This window comes from Cherax quadricarinatus, chromosome 19 (genome assembly GCF_038502225.1).
Source record: "Cherax quadricarinatus isolate ZL_2023a chromosome 19, ASM3850222v1, whole genome shotgun sequence".
Taxonomy (NCBI): domain Eukaryota; kingdom Metazoa; phylum Arthropoda; class Malacostraca; order Decapoda; family Parastacidae; genus Cherax; species Cherax quadricarinatus.
In genome coordinates, this window is record NC_091310.1 from 26314803 (window position 1) to 26337302 (window position 22500).

Sequence of the window (22500 nt, forward strand, 5' to 3'; positions counted from 1 at the left end):
TAATTGTGGTTGCAGGGGTCGATTCATAGCTCCTGGCCCCGTCTTGTCACTCGTCGCTACTTGGTCCACTCTCTCCCTGCTTCACAAGGTTCATCATACAAGGGTGAATTTTTGCCACAGGATAGCTATTTAAGCCAGGATGGTTATTAAACAATGGAAAGTTATATATCTAATGATGGTTATTTAGCGCGAGATAACTCAGCAATAGTAATGAATCCAAAATGGCTATTTAGCACACCCAGAATAGTTATTTAACACAGGGTGAATGTGCAAACATAAATGGTTAAATCCTTCTTGATTTAACTCAAGTAGGTTATTTAAGTCAGCATGTTTACTTTAGCCCAGGATCGGTGTGTGTGTGTGTGTGTGTGTGTGTGTGTGTGTGTGTGTGTGTGTGTGTGTGTGTGTGTGTGTGTGTGTGTGTGTGTGTGTGTGTGTGTGTGTGTTTGTGTGTGTGTGTTTGTGTGTGTGTGTTTGTGTGTGTTTGTGTGTGTGTTTGTGTGTGTGTGTACTCACCCATTTGTGGTTGAAGGGGTCGAGACTCAGCTCCTGGCCCCGCAGTTTCACTGATCGCTACTAGGTCCTCTCTCTCCCTGCTTCATAAGCTTTATCATACCTCGTCTTAAAGCTATGTATGGTTCCTCCCTCCTATACCTCACCTGCCAGACTATTCCACTTCCTGACAACTCTGTGACTAAAGAAATAATTCCTAACATCCTTTTGACTCGTCTAAGTCTTCAACTTCCAATTGTGACCCCTTGTTTCTGTGTCCCATCTCTGGAACATTCTGTCTCTGTCCACCTTATTTATTCCTCGCAGTATTTTATATGTCGTTATCATGTCTCTCCTAACCTTCCTGTCATCCAGTGTCGTCAGGCCGATTTCCCTGAACCTTTCTTCGTAGGACATTCCCCTTAGTTCTGAAACTAGCCTTGTTGCAAACCTTTGCACTTTCTCTAATTTCTTGACGTGCCTGACCAGGTGTGGGTTCCAAACTGGTGTTGGGTACTCCAGTATGGACCTGACGTACACGGTGTACAGTGTCTTGAACGATTCCTTACTGAGGTATGGGAAAGCTATTTTCAGATTTGCCAGGCGCCCATATGCTGCAGCAGATATCTGACTGATGTGTGCTTCCGGAGACGTGCTCGGTATTATACGTCCCCAGGAGCTTTCTCCTTGAGTGAGGTTTGCAGTTTTTGGCCACCTAGCCTATATTCTGTCTGCGATTTTCTTTGCCCTTCCCCAATCTTCATGACTTTGCATTTGTATGTGTGTGTGTGTGTGTGTGTGTGTGTGTGTGTGTGTGTGTGTGTGTGTGTGTGTGTGTGTGTGTACTCACCTAGTGGTTGCGAGGGTCGATTCACAGCTCCTGGCCCCGCCTCTTCACCTGGCCGCTACCCGGTCACTCTTCCCGCTCCGTGAGCTTTATCATACCTCTTCTTAAAGCTATGTATGGATCCTGCCTCCACTACAACACTACCCAGGCTATTCCACTTCCTGACAACTCTGTAACTGAAATACTTCCTAACATCCCTGTGGTTTATCTGAGTCTTCAGCTTTCAACTGTGACCCCTCGTTGCTGTGTCCCATCTCTGGAACATTCTGTCTCTGTCCACCTTGTCTATACCTCTCAGTATTTTATATGTTGTTATCATATCCCCTCTAATTCTCCTATCTTCCAGTATCGTCAGGTCGATTTCCCTTTACCTCTCCTCGTAGGACATACCCCATAGCTCCGGGACTAGTTTTGTTGCAAACCTTTGCACTTTCTCTAGTTTCCTTACATGCTTGAGTGTGTGTGTTTGTGTGTGTGTGTGTGTGTGTGTGTGTGTGTGTGTGTGTGTGTGTGTGTGTGTGTGTGTGTGTGTGTGTGTGTGTGTACAACTTACAACTGTTGGTGTGGCTGCATGTACCTGTATGAACATGTGCGAGAATAATAAGTACTGAAGTGTGCCACAACCTCTCCACCTGTATGGTGAACCACTTGTAACTGTTGATGCCAGTGTGTGGTGGGTGAGGGGGAGGTGTGTGTGGAGAGCTGTGTCCGGGTCTGCCTCCACCACCCCACTCATCAAACACACACTAGGTTACACAACAGCAGAGGTAGCTAGAAGTGCCCACGTGGACAATGCAAAATGCTGATGATGGCAGTTTTCAACCAATAAGGAAACTGGTAAAGTCTGAAGCCACTTGGAGGACCGGAAACAAGGATGGCTCAGCTGTTGAAGGTGGCGACGGGAAGCTTGTGTCAACATGTCAGGGGAACAACTAGGGAGAGAAATGACAAACCAGCGAGGCTGGACCTTGTGTTCACCCTAAATGATTCTGATGTAGGGGACATCAAATGTAATTGAGACCTTAGTGATAGCAACCAGGCAGTGCTGAGGTTAGAATACCTTATGGAAATGAACACAATGAGGAATAGCTTAAGGTGACGATATACGGGTAGTCTAGCCTTCACAGCAGTCTGTGGATACAAAGTCATGTATCCACCTCTGGTGGATACATGACTTTGTAAATATTTGCAATTATGAGAAGGCGTCGTGCTGCTTAGAAAGTTAGGGTGAGGCGGAGCGCCGACAAGTGCTGGAAAAATATATAAGACATTTCACATGGAAGAGGTTTTATCAAGTACTTGGTAGGGGATAGTGGAGTTGAGGTTAGTGCAGGTGCAAAATTTACCACTGAGTGTTTAATAAAGCTTCTTGTAGGTGAAACTTAGTATTTATATAAAATGTTTGATTTTGCTGTATACTTTTTATCTAGTCCCAAACAAAGTGCTGGTATGTGTCACAGCTTTTACAGGTTTTCACATCTTTTCCAGCGTTTAGAGAATGCACCATGTAACGATATAAGTCATGTGTTTATTGCATAGCAGTTCATTAAAAGTTCGTGTGGAGTCATGTCGAATGTGGGTGATGAACATAAATCAGTTGACTTCAGTCACGTGATTACCGCTAAACCTCGTATGATAGAACTAAACAATTCAATTAGCTCGAAAGAGCTGCCTCGTGAGGTGGAGGTTAATCCCCGCACCCATCTAGGCAGATACACACACAAAAGGTTCGGGGTGACACATGAGAGGCAGGAAGAAGTGAATAGTGCTCACAAGGTCAGTATGATCAGTGGTCATCAAGAGACTATGATGAAAGGTCGTTATTCTTGAATAACGACCTTTCATCAAAAGTTGATTCAACATGACATGAGAAAATGATTAAATACGTGATTGATGAAATTTAATGCAGAAATGTACCATCTATTGGAAATTGAGAATACAGATCGTTTAATACAATTAAAGTAAGATATAATAAGCGAACCCATCTTTCTAAATCCAGTTCAATATTTAATAGACTCAAGAGCAACAATAAACCGACCGACACTTTAGTGTCGGTCGGTTTATTGTTGCTCTTGAGTCGGTCGCTCTTGAGTCGGTTGCTCGAGTCGGTCGGTTTATTGTCACAATAATTGACCGACACTTTAGTGTCGGTCAATTATTGTGAACGTCGGTATTTTACTGCCATTGTCCATGGTCTTCTTGGTGGTTCGCTCGTTTTCTTTTCACACCTCAAAATATCATCACGCCTTTTATATGAATTTATTTGTGCTACTGTATGTTATTATTCGTTAAATGTGATTAACTGACGCTTTCCTAGAGAAATTTGCTAAGGCATATAAAGTAACACTGGCGCTACATCACTCCAAATTTCTTCTCACTATAAAAATCACATTAATGCAGATATTAAGGAATCGTTGAGATTATAGAGTAAAATGCTATCAAACTTTGGAATAACTATATAGTTGGAAGCATGCTTTAACAAAATCGTATGCACTCGGTGGCCACTTTAATAAGTAGCACCTCAATGCCTAAAAGCATGCAGACACGATCAAGACGTTCGGTTGTTGCGCAGTGACTTTGACCGCTGAATGATTGTTGGTACCAGACCCGATGCTTTGAGTATCTCTGAAAATGCTTATCTTCTGGGATTTTCACACACAGTCTCTAGAGTCTACAGAAAATGGCGACATACATTGGTAATGAGAGGTCAGAGAATGGCCAGACTGGTTCAAGCTAACAGGAAGGAGATAGTAACTCAAATAACTATGCATTACAACAGTAGCATAGAGAAGAGCACCTCTGAATGCACAACACGTCGAACCTTGAAGTGGATGGGTTACACTGTCAGCTAAGAACAGGAAACTGGGGCTACAGCAGTGGTGGGCACAGCTAACCGAAAAGTTAGCTTTGCTAACCGCTAATCTGCTAAAAAAAATAGCTCCGCTAACGCTAGACCGCTAAACGGCCGAAAAAATTAGTGGAAGCTAATGCTAAATTCTAACATTTTCACATGAATTCAGATTCGGTTTAGTTTTTTGGTCTTTTACTTTTACTTTTAAGACTTTTAGAACAGACCTGGAGGGCTTCCTAATAAGATACAGAATGTCCAGGTCATATGATGATCAAGTGCCGCTAGTGTGAATATAGTGACTGTTTAATTTTGTGATGTAACGCGAGTGACTAGGACACGACTTGACTTAAGAAATCGTAATGACACGATTGCAAATAAACCATACCCCCGGCCGGGATTGAACCCGCGGTCATAGAGTCTCAAAACTCCAGCCCGTCGCGTTAGCTAACGCGACGGGCTGGAGTTTTGAGACTCTATGACCGCGGGTTCAATCCCGGCCGGGGGTATGGTTTTTTTGACTAGGACACGCCTGTGGCTGTACTGAAGCCCCATAGCACCCGAACAGACTGAGTTAGCTTATTTGATTGCTTTCTTCATTAGTTCTAGTTACTCATTGTATTCATTCATTTTATTGTTTCTGTTCATGTCTGCATTTAACTTAATTTAGATTTTGAACCCAATAAACTACAAACAAGTAATAGAAAATCGTGATTAAAGTTGAAACCTTCAGGCCAACTTATCGCTGCACCAGCGATACAGCCATACAGGTGCACACAAATAGTTAAATGAACAAATGAAGTCAAATATCAGTTTAAATCCAACATACACTTTATATACTGTACAAAATGCATAGTATGGGAATCATGCCAAGATCAGATGATGGCTGGGCTGATTACTACTCTGGCTGGACCTTCTCCATCGCTTTGATGTGATGTTGGTTGCCCTTCATGAGTACCAGCCTCTCGAAGTTTCCATCTGACATTGCTTTCCGACTACAATGTATGAATTTTTTTTAGCGGACTCAAAGTTAGCGCAACTTTATTTAGCGGAAGCTAACTGGTCCGCTAACGGTTCCCGAAGTTAGCGGACACGCTAATCCGCTAAAAAAGTTAGTTCCGCTGATCAGTGGTTAGCGGATAAGTGGAAATGTGCCCACCACTGAGCTACAGTGATCACAGACTAACCAAATTGGGCAGCTGAAGATTGGAAAAACATCGCCTGGTGTGACGAACAATAATTTCTATTGCAGCATGCAGATGGTAGGATTAAAATTTAGCGAAAATCTTTTGGGATGTTGCGGAACGAATATTCGAATCGTGAAAGTGCAACAGACAAATCCATAGCAACTGCATGGTGCTATTATGTCAACATGTATGAGGATCTCACAGGAATTGTTCCAGAACATTGCTGAATCCATGCCACGAACAATTCAGGCTGTTCTGGGGGCAAAGGGAGGTCTACCCAGAAACAGAACGATATACCTAATAAACTGGCCACTGAGTGCATATTAAATCTAAAGTGATATATTTTACTTTTATATAGTGTCTCAACTAAAGAAACAGAAAATTTTCAACACATGCTACTAAAAGAAAATCTAGAATTAAATGAAAAACGTAAATACAATGTACGGGAAAGACAAACTATTGGTATAACCTCATAAAAGTTCATCAAAGGAAACAACAAAGCATAAGAATCAACAACAGAGATAAGGTATATTATATTCGAATTGCAGAAAAAAAGTACAGAAAAATCAACACATATTAGTTCTTTACAAACATAATAATGAGTACCTGGAATAGGCTCCAAAAGGAGGTATGATATGCTCCCTCCACAAAAAAAAAAAAAAAGTTTGACACTGGCTATATGTAATTTACATCTCTACACTGTCTTTCTCTCGGTCTATTGGGAAGATGGTTGATTAATGGGTTTTGAAGCCTATCACACATAAGGGTCATTAAGGCTGCGTCACCTGTTCACCAAGGTTTATAAGAACATAAGAAAGGAGAAACATTACAGCAGGCCTGTTGGCCTTCACAATCCATCCCACAAACATAATATTTGCCCAACCCAAGTTTCAACGCTACCCATCTTGTCGGTATCACCATATTCCCTCCTCCCCCTTTGATAATTCTATTTACTCACGTGCAAGTCCCACTCAAGTCCAGGTCCTCTCACTCATGCATTTATCCAACCTAAATTTGAAACTACCTAAGGCTTTAGCTTCAATAACCCTACTAGGCATACTGTTCCATTCATCAACTACCCTATTTCCAAACCAATCTAAACTTGTCTAATCTGAATCCATTATTGTGGGTTCTCTCTTCGAGAGATATCCTCAAGATCTTCATATCCCCTTTGTTAATAACCATCGTCCACTTATACACTTCGATCATGTCTCCCCTCATTCATCTTCTAATAAGTGAAGGTAATTAAAGGGTCTTCAATCTTTCTCCATACGGAAGATTTCTAATGCTATGTATTAATTTTGTCATTCTTCGCTGAATGTTTTCTAACGAATTTACATCCATTCTGTAATATGGAGACCAGAACTGAGCTGCGTAATCTAGGTGAGGCCTTACTAATGATGTATATTATTATTAGTATAATAAAAAAGAAGCGCTAAGCCACAAGGGATATACAGCGCTGCTAATGATGTATAAAGCTGTAGCATAACTGCTGGACTTCTCTTGCTTACACTTCTTGACGTAAATCCCAGTAATCTATTTGCCTTATTATGTACGCACAGGCACTGCTGTCTTGGTTTAAGGTTGCTGCTTACCATAGCCCCCAAGGCCTTCTCGCATTCTGTACGGCTAAGTTCTACATTATTTAGTTGATTTTGTATTTATCAACATTGAATTGCATCTGCCACTTTTCTGACTAGGAAATGAGTTTGTCTAAATCCTCTTGAAGTTCCGTGACATCTACATATCCTACCTATATTCGTGTCACCAGCGAATTTGATCGTATCGATAGTAATTCCCTCGTCAAGGTCATTTATGTATATTATAAACAACAACGGGTCTAAAACTGATCCCTGTGGAACGCCACTTGTTACAGATCCCCACCCAGATTTAACTCCATATATGAACACTCTGCTTTCTGTTCGTGAGCCATGACTCGATCCCTGACAGCACTTTTTCCCCAGTGCCATGAGCTGCCACTTTAACAGTCTCTGGTGCGGAATTCTGTCAAAAGCCTTACTAAAACCAAATAAACAATATCGAATTTTTTATCATGATCAACAGCCTCAAAAGCTTTACTAAAGAAAGTTAGTAAATTAGTTAGGCAGAAACGGCCCCTTGTGAATCCATGCTGAGTATCAATAATCATATTATGCTTATCAAGATGGTTTCTTATAATATCAGCTATAATTGACTAATAATTTGCCTACAATTAAGGTCAGGCTTATTGGCCAATAATTTGACGGTTACTTGTCTCCTGCTTTAAAAATAGGAATTACATTAGCCATCTTCCACATATCAGACACTACACCTGTTTGAAGAGATATATAAAAAATATTAGTCAATGGTTCAAAATATTAGTCAAATATTAGTATATTCAACGAGAATATGAATACTCACCTAAACATCACATAAACTTTTCAAATATAATCCAGTCACTTGGGACTGACAACGAAATAACGATTTATAGAGACCAATAAAAACAAGTTGATGAAATAAGATTATGAGGAAAATTCACGTTCCATTTAATTACTCTGTTAGGTTCATGACCTATTAAATTCACTTGGATCATTAGATGCTGCAATTCGCCTGTACAATGAGGCATATTTCGGTGCATATACAGATAAACCCACTTACTGAAGTATACATAGTGAGAGACACCACTTTTGTGGAAAATTGCATTTAGCTGAATGTATCATTATGTACATAACAGTAAATGAACAAAGATAATTATTATTTATCAGTTAGACAAGTAGGAATTTGGGACACTTAGGTCGCAAAAAATGTCCCCCTTCGATACCTACAACTGTCTTATCCACAAGTTGCTCTGGACCTATTAATTATAAATAAAAGATACATCACCAGGAATGCTGGTAAATATATAAATTTGTGGACTGTATATTAAAAATAATAAATGATTATAGATACACATATACATAACAGAAGGAGAATATCTTAAAAATCACTCGCCAATTTAACTGGAGATTAAGTTGTATCATACTCAGAAAACCTCACTGTCTATACATGAAAATAACAACTGGCCAGAGTTATAATATAACAGACTTATCTGAGGTTCCCGGAGTTGTCCTGTCCTGTCGCCTGATATCTCAAAGTTATGCAGGAATGCACAGCCAACAATTTCGCCTCCTATTTGAGAGGTGTCAGCCCAATTTTAACCTCTAGAGCACGAAAATTCCTTCCCATTACACTAGCGTTGCATCCAATTCAAATTAACAATGGCGACTCTCCTCTCTGCGCAGACGCAGGCTTTCCGTTTTCTATGACATAAATATTATTAAATACAGTATAGCCATCTATTTACATATAACTACTGTATTTCTGGAAAATATATACAGTATTTTCCACACCTCTCAATGTATATGCATTGAAACACCCTTCTCAGTATATACACTAAGAGATATACACCACTCAGTATTCAAAAGTGGTAACCAAAAGTGCAAATATTTTAAAATGAACAGTTGAAGCGTTCTCTGTAGGATTGTTTAAGAGTTGAAACGTGCTCCCTAATATTGTACAATAGTTGAGTTGCAGTTTTTATATGCAGGAATGTGTTTTGAAAACGACAGTTGAGATCTATAGCACAGGCAACATGCTGACAACGAGAACTATATATGTTAAAGGCAACATGCTGACAACGATACAAACATTTACAAACATAGCAAAAAATCTTGCAGAAACCACTTAATTTGCAAATAACAAATATGTATAATTTTCTTGGATAGTTTTAAACCCGTGGGGATCATGCAGCTGGAGAGGTAAAATTTCTTATATTTTCACTACTGAAGCAAAGAAAAACTAAAAACAGTTAATGACAACGACTATGAACACAAAATGAAAGGAAATTTTCACAAAACTAAAACGAACACTTAAATGCACTACCGTTTGCTGTCATACGGTTAACTTATGCATCCGGTGGCCCTAGTTGATGTCGAGGTGTGGGTGTGGCGCCGCCCTGGTGATGGTGACGGGGGCAATGATGGTGCACACTGATGGTGAGAGCTCAGTGCCAAGCTAAGTTACAGGTAGGTGGCTGAGATAACTCCCATACGAGAGCAAAACATGATTCACTAGAATCTGAAGTCTCATGTTAGCATGACACGTTAGATTTATTTTTAAGGAGGGAATAAAGGTCTCACCTGCAGGTAACTAGTGATAGATTCAGCGGGAATTGGTATAGAGTAACGTGCATTCACAGTGTGATGACTGAGCATATGTTCGGTATATACTATGATGTTTACTCACAGGAAACATAGGCTCAGTACTCTTTACAATCTAGAGTTCCTTCTTCTTTTTTTTATTTTTTTTTTTTTGACTGGGATATTTATAGAAAATGCTGGAATCGTTGTTTACTGACTGTTGTGTTATTTGACCGGGGAAAGATTACCAGACGCTGGTGTTGTTTATATGATGGTGTTACACAAATAACTCGCACAGAGAAAACTGAAACTTATGGCGACTTTTCGGTTCGATATGGAGAATTAACTAGTCACACGTAACCGTCGTAAGTTTGTCTCCTACGTGTGGGTTATGTATATATTGTTCCAGTCACGATATTGCGCCTTTTTATTCTTATGATGGTGTTGTTTGGTATATAAACCTTGTTGATTGATACCGACAAGTTGATTTAGAAATACACGTGAGCAAACACTAAGACATATTTATTAGAAAACATTTCGGTCCTGGGACCTTGATCACTTCTAACATGCAGAGGTTAAAGATAGTATATATATAGGCGGAGAGTGAGGTGTGAGTGACACACGGTGACCTGAGGAATGCCATATTGGGATGAGGACAGGTAGACAATGGGCTCACGTGACTCCTGTGTTCTTGGGTAGGTGCTGCTCTGCCAGGTTGAGTATCATGTATGCTAATGCTTTTGAAATTTTGTAGTTTCCAGTATCATGTTCTACGGCGATTAGCGAGGCTTCCACACATCCAGACGCCGACGATGTCTGGAAGCCTCGATAATCGCCGTCACCGACACCATAGAACATACTACTGGAAACCACAAAATTAAAAAAAACAAAGCATTAGCATACATGATATTCAAAGCACCACCTACCTAACAACACAGGAGTCACATGATCCCATTGTCTACAAGTCCTCATCCCAATATTGCATTCTTCAGGTCACCATGTGTCACTCATACCTCAGGTTAGGTTAAGTTAGGTAAGGTTCGTAAGGAAACAGGACAAGTGTCTCCTGATGCGGGCCTTAGTCAGATGATGACCCGCCGTTGGAGCTTTTCGTCATCTGACCGAGGCCTTCCGCTGGCTTACTGGTCCACTCCTTTAAAACTTATGGTCATAGTTATATCCATTTTACTCACACCTCACTCTCCGCCTGCGGTCACCACATGTAAACAGCCTGTACTGTCTGCACAGGCAGTACAGGCTGTCTGCCAACTGAGTTCATATTTCGCGGCACTCAGGTGCTGCCCTCTCTAGGCCTGCCCAGGTCAGTGGGACGCTGGTCCCACTCGCTCTCACTCTGGCGACACATTTCACTCAGTGAAGAAGTGTGCACTCCTCTCTCCCTCGCGGGCATGGCCCTCCCGGGCCATGGGCACAAACACACAAGCCTGTGTACTCACCACGACTTTGCAAATAAAGTAAGAAGCCTCCGAAGACATATCATTCACTCACCCGCTCTACAAGACATCCAACAAGCTGGTAATAAGTGGTAATACACATAGAGAAGACCCGGGCCAGGACCCGTCCTGGTAAACCTAAATGAACATGTGCATAAACCTCTGCATGTTAGAAGTGATGAAGGTCCCAGGATCAAAACGTTTTCTAATATGTCCTAGTGTTTGATTACGTGTCTTTCTGAAGCAATGGTGTTGTTTAAATCGAGTGATCACGAGACTAAGTAGTCACCACAGAATAATTCGAGTCTCTGCACTGCATGAAGGTGAAAACTGCACAGGCAGTGAAGGAATTTATGAAGAAGTGTTAAACCCTGTAAAGGTCAAACATCTCTCAGCATTTTTACTATGAAGTGCTAAACTCGTATGGATAATTTAACACAAGTAGTTAAGGCTCCATCCTTTGTCCTCTAATCAGATGTCTTACAGTAAGTCAATCAAGTCACAGAAATTGTTCGTTTTATTACTAGCAAGTGCTGTCGCAGCTCCTGAGAGATCAGCGGCAAGTTGGTCAGGGTAGTGTACACCAGAGTAACACCACTAGCAGAAGGAAGAGTAAATATCAGCCCTCTTACAAAAACTAAACTTTCATATTGAGTCGTTTTTTTTTTTTTGAGGGAGGAGGGTGTTCAGGGCTGAATCAAGGAGAAGAGACACAAGCAGCTCCACTTCCTCAACTACAATTCACTAACCACAATAGAGCCAGCCTCCTTGAAGGTCCACGGAGTACCAGTGTACAGTATGTTCTGTGTGACATAAGGTTCACTACAACTCCTCTAACCCTCCCTCCTCTTTATCCAACATAACGATGACATTCATATATTCCATCGCCCTACTGAAGTCTCAGCTCAGGCTGATAGATTTTATTTCATGTATATTACCAATATAGTGTTATAAATTTAACAAGAAAACCGCATTTATTCCCACGATGTAATTATTATATAAAAGATGGGAGTGCCACACTGCGGGGTTTTTCACAACATAACTACAGTACTAAACAGCGTAGCAACAGAATACGGGTGTTCCCATAATGTAACCATTATATATGTGAAAGAGAAACGTATTTTGAACAAGTGTCTTGATAATCACATGTCTTTTTCACATACTTGTCTGTGTTAATCACTAATATTTATGAACCATTATACAGAAGAGGATAACAGAACTGAGGGTGTAACCATCTGAAAGAACAGAATGACAGCGCAGCGTGAGACTTAACTATCATATATAAGACGGTAGCAGCATATCGCGGGTTTTCCTATTATGTAACTCTTATATGAAAACGGGTAACTATACACTGCAAGTGTACCTAATTTTGTTTAATAAAATCCAGCTCAACATTCCTCATGTATTCACACCCATCCCACTAACACCAAGCATAAGCCCCTCCTCCCAATCATCTCTCGGCGCTCCCAAAAATCAGTGACCCTCTGCACCAAGTTTACTTCATTCCCTATTTTAAAGATTTAGGTTTCCTTGATGTTTGTGTATGTGTGTATATATATATATATATATATATATATATATATATATATATATATATATATATATATATATATATATATATATATATATATATATATATATATATATATATATATATATATATATATATATATATATATATATCAAAACAACCACTGTGAAAGAGTAGTGAAATTCCAAGCGCTTTCGTGACTACTCACATTGTCAAGGAACTATGAAAGTAATACATCAAAGGAAGGCAATTAAAGGGCTTAGACCACACCTCACAGTCAACTCCCACAACAAAGAAACACCTGACGCGGGACAATACCGGACTTATAAGAAAAGAGGAACACTGCAGTAGGTCCGCTGGACCAGCGGACCTACTGTAACCTGAGTTACAATATTGAACTGAGTTAAGATATTACTGCTCTTGACATGATTAGCCAACCAACAGCTGTCTTGAATGCGTATATAACTGCACAGAAGTATCTGATGCATAACAGCACACAACGGACAGGCTACTGTAAAATTATGTTCGCTTTTCCAGGTAGTTACTGTTTAATTTTGTTCCTACCCCTTAAAAAAATCGAGGGGTCATTATGTATTTCACTCCCGAGTCTTTTTTTTTATGCAAATTCTCCCGTATTGACAGAGCTGTGCAATGGAGATATATTTGGTGCCTTAATATAACCTAACTTAGAGTTATCTATCCAAGGCTAACTGTCAACTTTATAGCTGGTCTAGGTTAGGTTTGGCTGGGTTGTTATTAAACTCGCTTATCAAACTAAAGCTTCTTTCCTATATGCTTATAAAATGTAACTGACTCCATTGCTCAACCCGCTTAATAAAAAAAATACATAATAAATTATATATTCTTATTTTGCATATTATCACCTAAATAAACAACCACCACAACAAATAACTATTTTTCCCGTGGCCTGGCTGGCAAAGCTCTTGCTTCACACAGGGAGGGCCTGGGTTCGATTCCCGGCGGGGTAGAAACATTTCGACGCGTTTCCTTACACCTGTTGTCCTGTTCACCTAGAAGCAAGTAGGTACCTGGGTGTTAGTCGGCTGGTGTGGGTCGCATCCTGGGGGACAAGATTGAGGACCCCAATGGAAATAAGACAGACAGTCCTCGATGATACACTGACTTCCTGGGTTATGCTGGGTGGCTAACCCTGCGGGGTAAAAAATCCGAATGAAATCTTATCTGATCGTAAATAACGGATGCTATTTTTAATAAAAAAAATGTTAAATGATATGAGGCAAGATTGTTTAGACACAATCTGTTAGTAATTATGCAGATTCGGTTTAATTTTAGGTGTTTCCCTTTTTTTTCAGTTCACTATGGTTTGCAGGTTCTCTTACACCTAAGTTTTATTTGGACTAACTAGCTGTTTTATCCTCGGACTTCTGTTGGAGAATAAGTAAGCTTATTCAGGTATACACAAATACAGTTACATAGATTATCACACATAGCAGCATATGTGTAGAGAACCTAGGATAACCCAAAAAAGTCAGACTGACTTACTTTCTTTGGGATCGTATTGCCCTAATGAGAATATAGCTTACTAAATTTATGTGATGGTCTAAATTCGTATGGGTCATTTAGCACAATGACTGATAAAGACTTGATCGTTATGCATGAGACATACGCTACAGAACCGTCTTGAATAAATGTCCCATGACGAGTAAAATAATATATATATTATTTTATGAGAGGTAGACATAGGGTCTAGCGTACTTTAGTAGACAAGCACAATGACTGTTGAGGAACTTTTATTCTATTCGCTTTTTTATTATATTGTTCATAACTGGTTCTGGTAGTCAAGTACAACAAACATTATCAGCGTATTTCTAGACGTTTTACAGCGTTTACTGTTACGATAGGCTACACACTACACAAAGATATAATTTAGTTCCATCCTTACCTACATAGTATTGCATCATATTATCACAAGGAAGCGCTAAACCAGTAAAGATGATACAGTGCCTGGATAAGAAGAGATAAAAATATTTGATCCAAAGAGGAGGATAGTGTTAATTCCCTGGATCAGCAACCCTCTACCTGCATCAAGGCGCCTTCTTAACCCCTCGACGGGTCCATGATTGAAATGAGACAATCTGTTGTTATTAGCCATGGTCTTTATGCCTTCTGTTCAGATGATAAGGTTAGTATATTCTTGACAGCTTTATCTGATATTAGCAGGGTACTGTTGTTTTCATAAAATATGAGTTTACATGTGATACTAATGGATTTAGCCTCATGTTATAGAACACAAGCAGTAGGAGGGTTAGATAATGTCTTGTGGACCTACATATAACGGCAAAGGTTCTGAATTGATGTTGTTAGTTCTAATACTTACCCCTGCTATTTAGGTTAATACTGTTCATTAGTAACACTTGCGTCGAAACACCATTAACGCCCAGAGGAATTAAGTTATTGTGAAGATACAGACAATAATAAAAGTAACAAATACCTTGTAAATATTTAGCACAGATCATACTTGCTGTAGAGTTACAGATTAACGTGAACATATAGCAAAAGTTAACCTTTCGTAAGATACTGACCACGGACACACTTGTAGAATATATGAGAGGTCATACTTACAGTGTACTCAGGTGGTGGTAGAAAGTCCAAAGGGTACTAGTATTTGTCTCTTATTCATCAGTTCCTGAACTACGTGGTCTCCGAGTGATTATTTCTTATGGCGGACACGAGAGTAAATTCTTGAGAAATATATGTAGAGGAAACACAAGAGAGGGGAGGAGGAGGAAGAGGCATTAATGCAGGCGTGAAGCCACGAGGAATTATATAGTATGTGTGCAGCCTGGCTGACCTCACTCCCCGCTGCCAGAACCACAACTGTGCTGGTGTTGTGGTGGGCGCCGCCGCCCTCACCCAGCCGCCCACCCTCACACCACCGCCCACCCTCACCGCCGCCCACCCTCATGCCAACATAACTACCCCGACGGCCCTACCCTCTCAAACCATCCCCCAACACCATACTTCTACCATCACCACCCACTCTTACGCCTTTGCAGTCACCCATGTTACCCACGTTCGCCACCCTGTTATCCATCCCGTCTCCCACCTTCACGTCTTCGCAACCACCCTGTTAACCACTCCGCCGCCCACCCTCACACTGCTCACGCCGTGCCACCTCCACTCAGCCTCATGTTGCCCCAACTCCCTCTCACGTCTCACAGACAGCAGGGTAGCTGCCTCCACCCTCACAGGACATTATTATTATTATAATCAAGGGGGAAGCGCTAAACCCGGAGGATTATACAGCGCCTGGGGGGGGATGTGGAAGGCATTCAGGCTTAATTCGGGGAACTGGAGCACAGATCCAATTCCCTAAATCAAGAGCCCCTCACCAACATCAAGGAACCTTCCTTGAGGGGCCCTCACAGGACAGAAAAGTTGCCCCACCCTCACTAGGTAGAGCAGCAACCCCACCCTCACCCCACACAAGGCAGAGCAGTGTTCCCTCCATTACCCCTCGCTTTAAAGGGCTGCTTTCTCACCTCTCACAATGCAGGATAGCTTCCCCCATCCTTACTTTTCAAGGTAGCTTCCCACCCTCACCACTCTCAAGAAAAAGCAGCTTCCCTCACGCTGGGGCTGTCACGTATAGGCAGCAGGACAAACACACATATGCGTGCAACAGTTATAAACACTGGGGGCGTGCATAAACAGTTCCGTATCTTGCACGTGCAGCGCCTGGCTCTCCTGGCCTCCACTCCAATTGTCCATACCAGACATAAAGCCATAGTTTGCCAGTCGACCACAACTGGGTCATTAACGCTGCAGTTCACTTGTACGCTAACATCAAGTATACGTTAATTCCGGAAAAAAAAATATTGATTAAAGAAAGCTCATTGTTCATACACTGAGATATTTATACGCCTCTCGGTGTATGATTGTACATTTTAAGCAGAGCTTGTCAACTTGATGATTAAGACACATGTGCAACAGTCAGGTATCTTTATTGTTGAAACGTTTCGCCTACACAGTAGGCTTCTTCAGTCAAATTTGGAGGCAGGAGGTATAGTAGCGAAATGAAAATGATGTAATCAGTCCAACAACCTTCGAGAAATAATATTTGAGGTGGTCAGTCCCTCAGCCTGAAAAAGAGTTCAGCTCCATGACAGTGCCAGATTTACCTATAGGCTTGACAGGCTGAAGCCTAGGGCCTCAAAATCTCGTCGGCCTCTGGCCAAGGTATACCTGGAGGGTGTTCGGGGGGTCGACACCCCCGCGGCCCGGTCCATGACCAGGCCTCATGGTGGATTACGACCTGATCACCCAGACTGTTACTACTGACCGCACGTAAACCGACGTACTGGTCAGGTACTGATTTTAGGCGCCTGTCCAGCTCCTTCTTGAAGACAACCAAAAGACAGACATGGATCTAAGCCAGGGCCCTGAAAGGATCAACTTCCTGGCAGCTGAAGTATGTTCAAGGTATATTCCCCTACGAAAAACAAGAGAAGTAAACTGGAAAGAGAAAGACGCTTCCTCTACAGAAGACGACGAAGAATCACTGAACTCAAGAATGCTAGATTATCTGATACTCGGAAGCAAGCGCTGACCAGGGAAGTGGCAAGTACCGAGCTTAAGTTGAAGGATTCATACAGGATCCAGGAGAAACAGCAGAAGCTAAAAGCGATTAGTGAAAATGAAAGAAATTCGAAATATTTATTTTCATATGCAAAAAACAAGGCAAAAACCACATCTTGTATTGGGCCCCTGCTCAGACAAGATGGGAGTTACACAGATGACAACAAAGAAATGAGTGAGATGCTGAAATCTCAATACAACTTTGTGTTTAGCGAGCTACTAATCAGTCTAAAGATCGACAATCCAAATAATTATAATTATTTCATGAATGAGTCTCAAAACTCCGCCAATGTATGCCAAATTTCTGAAATTATTCTAATTCCACTGGACTGACAACATGCCCACGCACTCAGCCCCAGGCCCAGACTCGTGGAACTCTGTTTTCCTTAAGAACTGCAAGTAACCCCTTTCGCATTTCCTACGTATGCTATGGAGAAGGAGCATAGACACGGATGAAATTCCACAGTCACTAAAAACAACTTATATAGCCCCACTTCATAAAGGTGGCAGCAAAGCATTAACTAATAACTCTTAATAGCTCTTAACGCCCCTCATCATAAAAATCTTTGAAAGAATGCTAAGAAACACGGTTGCAAACTGCTTGGTTTCCCAAAAACTGCACAATCCAGGGCAATATGGGTTCAGAGCAGGTCGCTGGTGCTTCTCACAACTACTTGACCACTATGATATGGTCTTGAATGCACCGGAAGATAAGTGCGATCATGGTGCAACAGCGCACAAAATACGTGCTAAAAGGATAACTGGCAAAGTGGGAGATGGATCTTCAACTTTCTAACCAATCGAACACAAACAGTAGTGGTAACGGAGTTAAATCGGAAGTTGCCATAGTGAAAACCCCTCATGTCAGACATAGAGATTTAAACCATAGCACCGTGTCATCCTTTGCAGACAATACTAGGATCTGCATGAGACTGTCATCCATTGAGAAGATATAAACCAAGCTTTACAATGGGCAACGGAAAACAATATGATGTTCAATGAAGACAAATTCCAACTACTCCGTTATGGAAAACTGGAGGAGATAATAACTAGAACTGAGTATACTACAAACTAATCATACAATAGAGCAGAAAAGTAATGTGAAAGACCTAGAAATGGTAATGTCTGAGGGTCTCACCTTCAAGGATCACAACAGTGCCACTATCACATCTGCGAAGAAAATGATTGGATAGATAATGAGAACGTTCAAAACAAGAGATGCCAAGCCAATGATGATCCTTTTTATCACTTGTTCTCTCTAGGCTAGAATATTGCTGTACATAAACATCTCCATTCAAAGCAGGTGAAATTGCAGATCTAGAGAATGTACAAAGAACCTTTACCGCACATATAAGTTCCGGCAAACACCTTAACTGCTAGGAACGCTTGGAAGCACTTGACTTGTACTCACTGGAGTGCGGGCGAGAGAGATACCTTATAATCTACACTTGGAAAATCCGAGAAGGAATGGTCCCTAATCTGCACACAGAAATCACTCACTACGTAAGCAAAAGACTGGGCAGGCGGTGCAAAATACCCCCAATGAAAAGTAGGGGCGCCATTGGTACACTAAGAGAAAACACAGTAAGTGTCCGGGGCCCAGGACTATTCAACAGCCTCCCACCAAGCATAAGGGGAATTACCAATAGGCCCCTGGCTGCCTTCAAGAGGGAGCTGGACAGATACTTAAAGTTGGTAAAGTGTATATTATCATGAATCTTTCTCGCCTGCAATCCATGGAATACAAATCAAGGGACTTTAAAGATTCCCAGTAATTTAGCTGCTTTGTATTACTTATATGTGCCGTGAAAGTTCTCTGTATATTCTCAAGGTCTGCAGTTTCGCCTGCCTTGAAAGGAGCCGTTAATGTACAGCAATATTCTAGCCTAGAAAGAGCAAGTGATTTGAAGATAATCATCATGGGGTTGGCATCTCTAGTTATGAAGGTTCTCATTATCCATCCTATCATTCTTCTAGCAGATTTGGTAGATACATTGTTATGATGATTGAAAGTGAGATTTTCTGACATTGTCACTCCCAGTTTATTTTTTTCATTAGTTTTTCGCTCTATTGTGTGGTCGGAATTTATTTTATACTCTGATATCGTTTTAAATTTCTTGAGTTTCCCATAGTGGAGTAATTGAAATTTGTCTTCAATGAACTTCACATTGTTTTCTGCGGTCCATTTAAAAATTTGGTTGATGTCCACTTAGAGATTTGCAGTGTTTTCAATGGATGACACTGTCATGAAAATTCGGGTGTCATCCGCAAAGATGACACCCGAGACTGCAGTGCTGTGGCACTGCAGTCTCTAAACAACCCTTCAATAATGTTCCTTTCACTCCATTTCAGAATAATAGTCTTAAGCCAATAACTCGACACTAACATTGATTTCTGTATTAATTTTGTCCTTCCAGGAAAGTGGTGAGCGGGGAAAGCGTTGACTGAGTCCCTCAGTCATTTGTACTCTGTTGTTAATGAGGCTTCAAGCTAACAATCTGTTTTTCAGAAAATGAAAGAATTAGAATTTGTGTTTATGTTGCATTTTTGGACCCGTGTTCTAGGCCATTTTCACAATGTCAGCAAAGTTTTTCGGAAATCCGAACTGCTATTGAGTACTTGTGCATGTTCGTGCAGTTCACCAGTAATTTTTAAGGAAAATTCGAGATTTCAATAAGCTTGAGCAACAACTGTTGATGGAACCATACTCAGATGTTGACCTGAAACTTACTGATGAACTTTTGCATTTTCACTTGAACGTGAGACAAAGAGCAGTCATTGTCTCATACAGACCTTTATCAAATTATACACAAGGAAAAAATTCAGATGGCCTTCCCTAACGTGGAAGCAATCTTGCAGCTATTTCATAGCTTAATGGTCATTGACTGCTCGGGAGAGAGGTCTTTTTCAAGCCTAAAAAAAAAAAAATTAAGGGCCACAATGTCTCAAGAGAGGTTGTCAATACTGAGCATTGTGTGCAGTGAAAGTGACAAACTTAGACAAACAAATTTTCATGAACTTCTGGAAGATTTTGCTATGAGGAAAAATGCTTTTTTAGTCTTAGTATATTTGATAATTGTAGTTTCTTACCTCTTAATATGTATTTTAAAATAATATATATATTTTAAAGAACGTAACATTAAACTTACAATTTAATTTTCCTAAAAATTCCTGCTTATTCCACAAAATGTTTATGAAGTTCGGTTACTGCAAAAGTTTCTCAGTGTTAATTTTAATATTTATGCTTTTTGATCAATTACTACGGCATTCTTACAGCACTTATTCGTATCGCATCTATGCCTGTGTCATCATTTGTAGTAGTTTCAGACTCCCTTAGTGCTCTACAGGCTATACGAAAATTTGATACATCTCATCCCCTAGTTCTCCGTATCCAACTTTGGCTACGCCGTATCTCTACCAAACATAAAGATATTGTTTTTTGTTGGGTCCCTGGTCATGTCGACGTACAGGGCAATGAACAGGCAGACACTGCTGCGCGGTCAGCAGTACATGACCTACCAATTTCCTATCGAGGTGTTCCATTTCTGGACTATTTTGCTGCAATAGCTACCCACCTTCGCACCCGTTGGCAACAACGTTGGTCAACTCTGCTCGGTAACAAACTTCATTCTATTAAACCGAGCATAGGTTACTGGCCGTCTTCTTGTCATCAGTGCCGAGGTTGGGAGACCACTCTCTCCCGCCTTCGCATTGGTCACACTCGTCTTACTCATGGGTATCTCATGGAGAGGCACCCTGTTCCTCTCTGTGAGCAGTGTCAAGTTCCAGTATCGATTAGCCACATTCTGTTAGATTGCCCTCTCTATCAACGAGCACGCAGAATTTACCTCCAACGTCGTCTTCGTTCTACTACTCTCTCTTTACCTTCCCTTCTTGCAGATGGACCCTCCTTTAATCCTGACTCTCTCATTGACTTCTTGACAACGACTGATTTACTCCACAAACTCTGATGATACTTTTCGCACTCCCCTCAGCCCTTTCTAGTTCAGTCTCTTGCTGCCCTTTACCCTTTCACCATCCACTACCCCGCTGTTATCCGTAACCTATTACTCATCCATCTCCCTTTTGCCACCTGATGCCCTCGCTTCCTTCCTGCCCTGCAGCGCTGTATAGTCCTTGTGGCTTAGCGCTTCTTTTTGATTATAATAATAATAATAATAATAATAATACGGTATTTAACATTTATGTTTTTTTCAATCACTAGAGTATTTAACAATAAAATTTTATGTCCTTTAGAGGGGAAATTGTGAATTGCGAAATTTTAACACCCCTCATGATCCTCGGCTTCACTAAATTTTGTTTAAAACACTCTGCCATCTTACTCTAGTGGTGAGGGTGGGGGATTGTGAGGCGCAACACTCTGCCATCTTACTCTAGTGGTGAGAGTGGGGGATTGTGAGGCACAACACTCTGCCATCTTACTCTAGTGGTGAGGGTGGGGGATTGTGAGAAGCCTCACAAGCGGACTAGCCTAGGGCCTCTCTTCTAAATCCGACACTTCTCCATGGTCTGGAACGATATGTAGCTGAAGCACGAGAATAGTCTTAAATAGTGTCGAAGGTGAGGTGGAAGATCTCGAACACAATAAAGAGGACGGGGTTCACTAGTGGAAGTAAGAAGGCAGGTCCCTCTGAAGGCAGAGGGACCTGCTGAATACCAGTTACTAACATGGAAGAAATAGAATGAGAGGGTCTAGAACTTATAGTTCAGTGGTTGGCAGACTCATGCTTTACCATGGAACCACTGACGAGTTTAGTTTAATATGTTTATTATGCACCCCATACCCATCCTGTGGGCGGTAGTCAAAAGATTACAGAGGTACATAATGGGTCCAGGGACTGGGCCTCAAAGTTTTGATAGCTGAGCAAGTTACAGAGGTAATGAATTCACAATTTACAAAGGTAATGAACTCACAATTTACAAAGGTAATGAACTCCAGGTAGGTCTAGTCACAATCATGACAAGTTACAAAGGTATTTACAGATTACAGAGGTACACAATGGGTCCAGGGACCGGGCTCCAAAGTTTTGATGGCTGAACTAGGTACAAGGTAATGAACTCACAAGTTACAAAGGTAATGAACTCACAAGTTACAAAGGTAATGAATACTTTAAGAATGGTTACTTACGTTTATACATGGCTGCAATCATGAACAAATTTTAGAGTAATGAGCAATTCACACTTCCGCACCCGGTCACAACTGTAGTGAGTTATTGGTGCAAATGTTGATTGCTGAGTCTCTCTCTCTCTCACACACACACACACAAACACATACAAATTCATACACACACACACATAAACACACACACACACACACACACACACACACACACATACACACAC

The 22500-nt window shown here is 41.0% G+C and overlaps 2 protein-coding genes across 9 annotated transcripts in view; one reads left to right on the forward strand and one right to left on the reverse strand.

Moving 5' to 3' along the window:
* Positions 1-15378, reverse strand: part of LOC128688286 (no extended memory) — a 160668-nt gene extending 145290 nt beyond the window's left edge. For 3 of the 6 annotated variants that reach the window (XR_011392182.1, XM_070086573.1, XM_053776027.2), the window contains exon 1: positions 15121-15378. The gene's annotated coding sequence lies outside the window, so the exon portion shown is untranslated. Of the gene's footprint in view, positions 97-15120 lie in introns of those variants that run through there. The other 3 variants (XM_053776029.2, XM_053776028.2, XM_070086572.1) reach the window with 2 other exon arrangements.
* The window catches only part of LOC128688285 (T-box transcription factor TBX20), a 108012-nt gene continuing 96395 nt past the window's right edge, over positions 10884-22500 (forward strand). Inside the window, exon 1 of one of the 3 annotated variants that reach the window (XM_070086567.1) lies at positions 10884-11006. In XM_070086567.1, coding sequence (XP_069942668.1) covers positions 10941-11006 — 66 coding nt within the window. In that variant the 5' untranslated portion in view covers positions 10884-10940. Of the gene's footprint in view, positions 11007-11352; positions 11471-22500 lie in introns of those variants that run through there. The other 2 variants (XM_070086568.1, XM_070086570.1) reach the window with 2 other exon arrangements.